This window comes from Acipenser ruthenus, chromosome 16 (assembly GCF_902713425.1).
Source record: "Acipenser ruthenus chromosome 16, fAciRut3.2 maternal haplotype, whole genome shotgun sequence".
In the NCBI taxonomy this organism is placed as follows: Eukaryota; Metazoa; Chordata; class Actinopteri; order Acipenseriformes; family Acipenseridae; genus Acipenser; species Acipenser ruthenus.
In genome coordinates this window covers 2,016,334-2,027,312 of record NC_081204.1, presented here as the reverse complement: position 1 = coordinate 2,027,312, position 10,979 = coordinate 2,016,334, and the positions used below count along the sequence as shown (strand labels likewise).

General features: G+C 40.4%; 1 protein-coding gene across 2 annotated transcripts in view; it reads left to right on the top strand.

The window, feature by feature from the left end:
* Positions 1-1,149: 1,149 nt before the first annotated feature.
* LOC117963518 (voltage-dependent calcium channel subunit alpha-2/delta-2) overlaps positions 1,150-10,979 on the top strand; it is a 190,642-nt gene continuing 180,812 nt past the window's right edge. For both annotated transcript variants that reach the window (XM_058988347.1, XM_058988346.1), the window contains exon 1: positions 1,150-1,590. In XM_058988347.1, coding sequence (XP_058844330.1) covers positions 1,475-1,590 — 116 coding nt within the window. In that variant the 5' untranslated portion in view covers positions 1,150-1,474. The remainder of the gene's footprint in view (positions 1,591-10,979) is intronic.

Sequence of the window (10,979 nt, the reverse complement as noted above, 5' to 3'; positions counted from 1 at the left end):
AGTTCTACTGGAAGGAAAGCTTTGGCTTTTTCTGCCCCTCAGACTGGAATAAAGTACCCACAGAACTCAGATGCACGGAGTCACCTTCTCATTTTAAGAGATTGTTGTTTGATCATTTGAACCAGCTTCGTGATTGCATGGGATGTGAAGTGAATACTGTAACACATGGATTATAAAACTCTGTGCTCGCTGTATGCTTGTGTGTAGCTGAAACTTGCTCCTGCCTTCCTCCTGGGACGCCTTTATACCCAAGCTGATTGTAACTCATATTGTACCAGTTGTGATTGAATTGTGGGCTGAGCCAGCGATGGAGTCTGTATTAGGAGGCAGGATCTCCTTGCTCCCAATCATTATCTCACTCCTTTCCACAGCTATGCAACTATCCCAAGGAACCAGGCACACACACACACACACACAGTCACACTCACACACACACACACACACACAAATTCACACACTAATGCATGTTTAAATAGCAGCACATCCCAGGCTGTCTCACTGCTGTAGTAGCACATGCACAGTAGATGAGTGGGAGGTCTGAATGCAGAATCCCTGTCCTGTTATGTAAATGAATCAATCTAAGTGGGAGACTTGCAGGGTATGAGAGCATCACTGCTGATTAAACTAAAAACAAAATCCTTCATGTGAGCTGTTTGTTGTGATGCAGACCTGGGATGGAGACAGGAGAGCTATTATGAGGGGAGGTGTGGTGGTTGTGTGTAGGGATGTAGCACAGCGGCTGTAAGTAATTTAAATGTGAATGATTCATGCGTTTTTTATACACAAGATAGTTTGTCTGCAAGGTTCAAGAGGCACATAGCACATTAGTGGTATTGAATTTACAAGCTATTTTGATAAAAGTTTGTAGGTAATCAAGTCCAAAGTCCCATTTTGTGAGAAGAATAAAGCTATTCGCAGTTGTAATATCAGCAGTATATAATGCTAAACAAATTGTTACTTCAAATTGTTGAACTGCAATTCTTAATAACTAACAGACGTTTCTCTCTTTTTTCCGGTCTGGTGCTCGTGTCCGTGGAAAGCCAGCTGACTGTAACGCTGGCAAGGGAAACAGGACAGTGGGGGTGGTGGCCTATTGCGCGCCCCCGCCAGACGTGTATGCATGTATATTTGAGTGAATATATCGGTTTGTATTGGCTCAGTGTGTTTGTTACAGCGGGGAGAGGAGCGAGTAAAGCATCAGCACAAGCGGCGTCGGCAGCGGCAGCAGCAGCAGCAACAGCAGCATCAGTGCATCTGCGTGTCTTAACATCGCGCATATCTTGTGCTGTCGGTCCAGCATCAAAACATTCTGATTGAGGTTTAGCAGCGTGAATAGCGACGCGCCTGTTGTCTATAAGCACAGGAGGGAGAAGAGCGAAGGCTTGCTTTTTTGGGCAGGGGTGTTTTAAAGAAAATACACTGGCTACAAGTATATATTTATTTTTTCACAGTTTATTGAATTGTTAATTGAAAAATGGCGATCTGCGCTCAATACTGCAGCCTCTTCTGCTTCGTCTCAATTCAAACGGTCCTCATTTTCAGCTTGTCAGCTCCAGGGACGAATGGCTTCTTATTCCCCCAGCATTACACGTAAGTAAAACCCCGAAACAGGAGTGCCAATGGCTTGGCAAGGCGCAGGGGGAACAAGAACTGGGACAGGTGGCTCCAACTGCGCTGATTTTTAGATCTGGTGACGGGAAGCAGAGCGCTATCGCTGCTGCTGCTTCTGAAACTAGGACCACAATTAAGATCTTTAAATTCCTTGATTATTTCGAATTAGGTCATGGTTTCTCCAAGTGTCTCGTTATTATTAGTGTTATTAATATTATTGTAATGCTGGTGAAACTGTACCGGGCTGGGCGGTATATCGTATCCCAGGGTGCAGTGGCTCAATTTCCATGCGTGGTACAGGTGTTTTACAAGCATTGCTGTTTGCAGCAAAAGCTTTTAAATACATAACACATGGGAAAGGTGCCGGTTCTGTTTATTTACTCAAATACACATCTGCCAGCTTTTTATTACCATTTTTTTAAAAGGACGTCAATAACGTTTTTATGTTTTGTGTGTGTGTGTTCAGTTTAAGGATAATGTCTATACCTGCTTTTGGTTAGTCTTTTTGGCTTCTAGTAGCCGATAAGTCACATGATGTATACATTCCATTCTGGAATGTGTAAAACTGGGTAAAGCGCTTCGTTTTCTTTTAAAACCAGAACCCCCACGCTTTGTTTTAGCTCGCCAAATGCAGCTGCTTGTTTTCATCTAAATGTTTTATGATGTGGGAAGCATACGGCGGGGCAGTAGCAGGCTACGGTCGGAATGGTACAGCAGCTGAGGCGATTAGGCGCGCGCATCAGAGCTACGGCATTTTCAACTGGGCTGCATTTTAAACGAACGCTTCCTTTCCATTCCTTGGCATGACTTAGTTTTCAATAGAGCCACTGCAGAACCGACACGGCCACTACATATTTAGACTCCTGTTATTAAATATGAAATGTTTTTTTGTGTTAAGCTTTACATTCTTTATGCGGGGTTGATACAGAGTTCCTGTTTCATATTATTATTATTATTATTATTATTATTATTATTATTATTATTATTATTATTATTATTATTATTATTATTATTACATACACACATTGTACTGTCTTCAAAATGTTCCGCTATCTTTTCTTCTGCAACACTACAGACAGAATACCCATGGTCGATGTATAGCGTTGTGTATTTGTAAGCAGGAACCTGCCCTTTTTGGTTTAACAGATACAGTAGGTTACACCAAGATTCATACAAGCTCTAATCCTGGAAGGTAGTATGAAAGAGCCTGGTCAGTCTATCGTGGTATTAAATAACTACATCTAGTACATAATACAATAAAAAAATATATGTTTTCGTATTGTGAAGTATTAATTCAAATTCATGTTAGTGACTGGTATTAATTGTATTATTTTCTGATTCTATCTATCTATCTATCTATCTATCTATCTATCTATCTATCTATCTATCTATACATACATACTGTATCAGAAAATAATACAATGAATACCTGTAACTATCAATTTGAATTAATACTTCACAACACGAAAACATATATTTATTTTTTGCCATTGATCAAAAATACAGATTGCACATCCCGCACGACTCTCTGACACTCAGTTGTGAGGAGTTGCATTGGAATGATAGGTACAGACCTGCAATACAATTCGTGCGTGTACCGGTATTATGATAAGGATCGGAGTCTGTGGAGTGTTTTAACTGGAGCTGAAGTGCATTCTCCGTGATCTGTGCCGTCGACAGAGCTTGTACAGTGTCTATGCATTTTAAAGACAGTGTATTTTCTAGCAGATTCCTCGTTAGAAAACGAAGATTGCATTTGCTTCATAGAGCAATAACATGTGGCAGATCTAGACGGACAAAATGACACATACTGTTTGATGTTAAACGGCACCGCTGTCCTTGGTCCTGACTGTTCACGCACCCAAGAGATTTCGTAATAGTGTAGCGGCATGAAATTCTGCTAATATAAAATGTATACAATCATATGAATATGACATTGTCAACATTTTTTTTCCCCGTTTCTTTATGGAAATACTATTATTTCTAGTTGTTTATTAAAATAGTATGTTTTTTTTTCTTTGCTGTACATACTGCTGTTACCCGTCACTGTGTGCTTTACCTGGTTATTATGAAGAATAGTATTGGACCAGACATTTTAACTATATAACATTGAAACTCATGCATTTGCAAAATAATCAATACCGTTGTAAGAACTTCAGTGTAGTATTTACTGTTTATTTTTGTATTAATGTTGTGCACATAAGTTATTAATTATTATTATTATTATTATTATTATTATTATTATTATTATTATTATTATTATTATTATTATTATTATTATTATTATTATTATACATGCATACATACATACATTCATATAATGTATCGGGAATATGAGGCACCCAAAACCAGAACTACCTTCACATTCCTGATACACGTTTTTTCAAAGGCTGCCTCAAATAATCCTCACCTGAGCATGGTACAGCGAAGCAGCAACAATGGCAATGGTATTTTGTGTATAACTCTCAGTGGTATTTAATTCTGCAATATTCACACTCTCTGAAAAGGGCTTATGATTACAGTACATTGAATACATGGGTGACATGAAAAAATCAACTGAAACATAAAAGAATACTGAAGACCAATATGAGCTTCCTAGATATATTGAATAAGTTATAATAAAGGGACCTGCAGTAAAACAACAATAATAATAATAATAATAATAATTAATAATAATAATAATAATAATAATAATAATAATAATAATAATAATAATAATAATGTACATATTCAAATTGGCATCATTTACCCTGTTCATCAAGAGCAGGCCAGCAGGGGAGGGGCTTACATCCCTAGCAGATTGAGTGAGACGCGTTTCAATCTGTTTCAATGGAGAAGGACTGAATCCAGGAATAACCTTGGGTTTGGAAGCGCGTGCTCCTACAATGGGACAGTGAAAGGAGAACAATGCCTCCAGCTGAATTGCGAATTATGGCTGATGCTTGTACTCAGCTGCACTTCATTTATATTCCAGTGATTTTCACATTTAATAAATACAGGCCTTTATGTGGACAGTGTTCATTATACCGGGAAGAAAAAGAGCACATGTAAAATCTCTTCTCATCCCTAGAACTATTGTGCTCATTAGGGCATGTTCCCTTTAGTGACATAGGGCCCAGTGAATCCATTGTAGCATAATTCAGTTCATATTCTCAGAGAGCATTGCATAATATTCATGATAAATAGCCATATTAGATATATAAATAGCACTTTGTTAAACAGGTTGTCAGCATTCAAGCAACAATACTTGGAACTGCTCAGAAAGACTGTAAACATAGCATTCTATATTTTTTACTAGTCCTCAACTATGCCCATAGGATCAAAGTTAAAAGTAAGTCTAATTAGTGAATTGCAAAGTAAAAACAATACCTGTGTTTTAAAACGCAGAATGTTTTAAACAAGCCCTAAAGAATGCCTGATTAGCCCTTAGTCTTTATTGTATTAAGTCTCTCCTTTATGCTGACATGTGGGGTTTGCAGCATTATGAGATCTAGCAGTGCTCTTCAATGAAGAATGAATAGAGCGACACTCAAAAGGCATTAGAGGGTTGTTGTTGCAGGAGCAGACCAGTCGGTAGAGCAGATCGGAGTGGTGAGCACAATGGATTAGCCTCTCCTGTACTGTGTGTGCTAGGATTGTTAACATTGCATTCTCCCGAGGTTAATCACATTCTATTAGGAGTCCTTGCTGCTGACAGCTGCTATATTTATGGGGAAAAAAGCAGCAAAATAATAATTCCCATGACAATTCTACTTTATTTAGAACAGATGCCTTTTCCGCTCAGCTTCCAGGTGCAACTCAAAAATGCTCTGTTCTGAAAAGTTAAGTGCCATGGAAAACCAGACTGGTATCCTTATATAGCCATTGGCATGTCACAATAAATGGCAATACGATTGACACGAAGCAGAGGTTCAAACATCTGCACCAGGGAAGCTGGAATATGTTGCATTCATAAGATAGCTATACCAATGGTATGAAATGTTACCACTGGGGTACCATTCTACCAGTGGCAGCTTATGCCAGCCTCATGCCCTTGTGTTGCCATTAGTACAGGACATTGTGCAGTGCCACTGCATTCCCAATGAGAATCATAAGCAGACTGAAACAATTTCCTACTGGTCACCAAAATACTGCATTAGTTTTCCCTGCTATATTAAATATCTAGTACCATACACCTGCGTGTAGCTCCCTTCTTCACATTTATTAAGCATATTGTTTTATTTATGGCTTTCCATACAGATGTGCAAGTGCATGAGCATATACTTGGGTATTCACAGTGGAAATGCAGTTACTCCTTTGGTTTTGTATATTAGCCCATGCACCTGTGTCCGAGTATAAGCCCCCTATGGTTGAAGATGAAAGCAAATGCAAGGTGTGGGTGCTATCATGGTTATGAACTTGAATTAATTTTACAACAGCATTGTAAGTTGTGTAACAAGTATAAGAGACCATGTCAAAGCCTAATAATTGTATTTCTAATACTGATTTACTTTCTTCTTCCTATAACTCTTTTGTAAAATAATTACGCATGCAAGCCCATTTGCTTATCTTTCATACTCCCCTATTTGCATGGTTATATGGTACAAAGGGTGGGACTTTGCTGGCTTGCTTTATTTTGTGTTTTGTTTTGGGAAGAGGAATTTTCGACTAGTTTTCCTGGCATGAAGTGAAGCATCCTCTGGTGTGAGTGTGGAACAATGAGAAATAATAAGGACTTTGCCAAGTCTCTCACAGCTTATTGGACAAGGGCTCATAATCACAGGGCAGAAAGAAGACTGGGCAGAGAGCGCCACCAGCAAGGAGGTACAGGACCCAGAAGTGGGTCCTCTAGGGACAGTTTTGAGCAGCAAGGAGATGTGACACGGGGAGGGTGGGTGGGGGGGGGGGGAAGGTGACGCAGGGTTCGAATTTAGCCTCCAGCATCACTTCAGATAAATCTCCACATTTAGTGCCCCCTTGCATTTTTTAATTGAGTGCAAAGCGTGCATTTTTGTGTACAGACTGGAAGAGGCTGATAAGGAGCACATTTTGCTCGGGGATGGAGGCTTTGTCACTGGCAGTTAACATCACAGTGTTCTGTACCAGTGTCTCATCATTAAGCTTTTTTTGTATTGCTAAGTGACCTTTTCAAAGTCAGCATTCATTCTGTGCCGCTTTAAACATGTCTGTAAAAATGTTCAGAAAATATTTAGGAGATGACAACAATTGTATAGTTAATTGCAAAACTGCTTAAAAGAACCATTGGTTAATTATTATTTTTATTATTATTTAGCAGACACTTTCATCCAAAGCAACTTACAGAGACTTGGGGGTGAACTATGCATCACAACTGCTGAGTCACTTACAATATGGCCTCGGTTTTATGTCTCATGGAGGTTAAGTAACTTGCTCAGGGTCACACACAGTGAGGCAGTGGCTAGGATTGAACCAGTAACCTCCTAGTAACAAGCCTCTTTCTTTAACCATTGGACCACCAAGCCTCGGGCTGGGCATTGTGAATGGCTGTGTGATGTTCTGGTTGGGCAGTGTGAATGGCTGTGTGATGTTCTGGTTGGGCAGTGTGAATGGCTGTGTGATGTTCTGGTTGGGCAGTGTGAATGGCTGTGTGATGTTCTGGTTGGGCATTATGAATGGCTGTGTGATGTTCTTGATGGTCAGTGTGAATTGCTGTGTGATGTTCTGGTTGGGCAGTGTGAATGGCTGTGTGATGTTCTGGTTGGGCATTATGAATGGCTGTGTGATGTTCTTGATGGTCAGTGTGAATGGCTGTGTGATGTTCTGGTTGGGCAGGGTGAATGGCTGTGTGATGTTCTGGTTGGGCATTATGAATGGCTGTGTGATGTTCTGGTTGGGCAGTGTGAATGCCTGTGTGATGTTCTTGATAGTCAGTGTGAATGGCTGTGTGATGTTCTTGATGGTCAGTGTGAATGGCTGTGTGATGTTCTTGATGGTCAGTGTGAATGGCTGTGTGATGTTCTTGATGGTCAGTGTGAATGGCTGTGTGATGTTCTTGATGGTCAGTGTGAATGGCTGTGTGATGTTCTTGATGGTCAGTGTGAATGGCTGTGTGATGTTCTTGATGGTCAGTGTGAATGGCTGTGTGATGTTCTTGATGGTCAGTGTGAATGACTGTGTGATGTTCTGGTTGTGCATCGTCATCTGCTTATTTTAATCAAAAAAGCTCTATTCTCTTTGCAGCTCTATACATCCAATAGAAAGCCTACAAATGTGACCTCATTAAATGGTTTTCACTGTAATTGTTAATGAAAACGTTCTTGAGATCTTGATGTTGCAAATGAATAGTCTCACTGACATGTTCAATCCTGAACCGTTCTCTTCTATTTTGGCATCTTTCAGCATTACAAAAAAGAACAGGGGTGGAGTTGAGGCTTGTGGTTTGACACTTGATGTGTCAGGAAATGCTGAAGTCAGACACTCGCCAAAATGTTTGTCTATTGTACTTAGGTTGCTATAAGTGTTACCTTCTATTTATAAAAAAAGAATGCTGTCTTTCAAATTGACTAAACAAATGTAAACCAATTCACTGATCCGATCGACTCGGAGAATATAATCCTTAAGTAATGACTGGGGCCCTCACTTTACCTAAAAATGAAAGACAAGTCAAGACATATTAAGTGAGTCTTACAGTACCCAACCATTAAGATGTTTGGAAGCGAGTTAATAATGGTTCATTTAATCGTATAGACAACAGCCAATTTGGAAACTTTGACTTTGGAAAGTTACAGAACAGTGCCAAGTGCAGAATGTACAGGGCTTTGTGATGTGGACTACTGCCCACTAAGAGACCCCCAACTCATTTCACTTGTATTGTCAATTCAAGCCCAGGGTGCCACCCAGACCCCTTCCCATTCTGGATGCATTCTGAGCTTGGAATTCAGTGATCGTAGTGTCTATATTTTATTCTGGTCAGGATGAAATGATGAAAAACGTTAACTCCTTACCTGACGCTTTTATTTACACAGAGAGGGGTGCAAATAATTTTTCTTAAAGCCTTCCAGAACAGATCCCTGGTTTGGTTTACCTGAAGAGCACATTCTCATATCCTGTGCAGCGTATCCGCCTGGCACCTAAATATGCAGCAAAATACTTCATTCCCAGGCTGGGAATGTCATCCTGTGCTTTGTTGAGCGTCTCTAACACACTGTTCAGAGCTTCTCAAATCTAAATATTTTACTGCAGTTCTATAAGAGATTCGGCTATATGAATCTCATTAAATACATTAACTCATGAAACAAACCCTTACCCATAATAAGAACCCTGGATTCCTTCAGTGGCCAGCATGTGGCATGCCATGATGAAAGTGGCTATAAACACTTGTGATTTTGAAGAATTTATTTCTTTGACATTTTTTTTAAAGGCCAAATAATAAACTATAAAAAACAACTGTGATTAACTGTTGTTATTTTGCAGCATTGTATGCTGTGTTAGCATAAACTAATTGCACACATTTATCATAGATTTTGTAAAAGCCGCTATTAGAATGACCACATTTTGTCTGCCTGTCTCTGCGCTACTGTGCAAGCTGTCCTCTGATGCAGTATTATTGTACTGGAGGTGCAAACTAGCTTAACCAAATTCAAACTGGCTTCTGTAGGCAAGTAAGACACACATTGAGAGGTGGGGGTCAAAGGTTATCATCATTGGCCAACAATGGGGCAGCAGCTTTGGCCCATTCTAACATGGCAGATGTTTCACGTTATTAAATGCAGCCCCCTCTAACAACCTGTCAGATTAAAATGTGCTCCGTGGATCCTGCCTTCTACTGAATTGTAGTAAAACAAACAGTTTTTGTTTTTTGTGCGCATCAGACCCCTGCCTTCCTGATCAGTTCCAGTGGTTTCAATCCGCTCATCACCCACCACCTCCAGTCAAACAAACAGCCCTGTTCTGGCACCCAAAGAGGAGCTAGGATAAGAAAAGGGATTATACTGGAGTGATAGAAATGCAGGGACCTGGCTTTCAGAGGGCTGGTCATGCATACAACAAGTGGGGAAGGACAGTGATTAATTGACTTTTTGAATTTGGTTGTTAATTGGCTTTTATCGAAATAATCTGTTGGCTGTACTTGTCTTACAATATAAAAAAATAACCATGCTTTACTATAGAGTATTTAGCTATACTTTTCTGTGATTTCCATCACTTGCTGAAACATTCACTGTATTTTAACTCTATTTGACTGCCCTTTGCTGTGCTTTGATTGTGACACACCTCAGTAAACTGTGGAAAATGCACCTCAAAGCAATAGAAGCTGGGTAGTGGAATCATCCCATGACATCAATGAGATTCTAGAACTACCACTCCAGGTCACAGGGGCCAGTGCAGCGAAAACTTGCCGATGTTGATGCATTAACTGCTCAATACATCCGCCATTCGTCTCGAGAAGGGCTTCGATCCATGGGATAATATTAGGAATGACAGGGTCTTTCTCAGGTTCATCGTGTCTCTTTATGTAATGCTGATGCCCAGTGGTGCCCTGATTGGTCCATTCCGACGTTTACAAAAAGTAACTTTTCCGTTGTGGCATCCAATCCGATTGCCAAACTTCTTTGAATCTGAATTCCTCCCAGCCAATGAAAAACCAGGCCGCATTAACAGGGCCCGGCGCTTCACGGGGTGAAAACTGAATGATTAATGAGCGTGGCTCAGATCACCTCGAGGGATTGTCTCCCGAGTCTTTAGCAAAGAGCTGCTGTGTTTGCTTAAGTGCTGATTCCTTGCCCCGCCGTTCTGTAAGACTAATCAGAGTTGGGTTCAGTCTCTACACACCTGAACTATAGCGCAGCTCCAATTTGCATTGCAGAGACAGATATCCTTCTTCATACAATAGGCTATGGGATGAGCAGATGAGAGCAGCGTTCACGGTCCCGCGGTCCCCAGTGTGAATCTGCAGACATCACCCTCAGATTGTGCCATTTAAGCTGTTCCGTTTCATTTGTTTCAAACGTACAGATTGATTGTCTTGATAAGAGCCTGTGACAAGGATATTGCATATGTAATAGCAGATTGAATTATGCATGCGTTCTATACAGCAGCTTGAGTCTTTGAGAGAGATGAATAGTGTAACAATAAACATGACAGGTCAGTCGCAGGTTAGCAATATTACCACTTTGTGTTTTTTGTGTTTTTGGTGCTTGTGAAAGAAGCTGGATTGGTAGCAATGGAAGTGGAAATCACCCTTTATGTGCAGGGCAGGGGATAACACAGCAAGCTTGCCTCATCCACGTACTGCCGATACAGATGCCCTGTGTCCATTGTGCCGAGTGGGTGTGGTTTCATGATGTGGACGGCTTATACTGATTTCACTTCTGTGGTCCAATGGTTAAAGAAAAGGGCTTGTAACCAGGAGG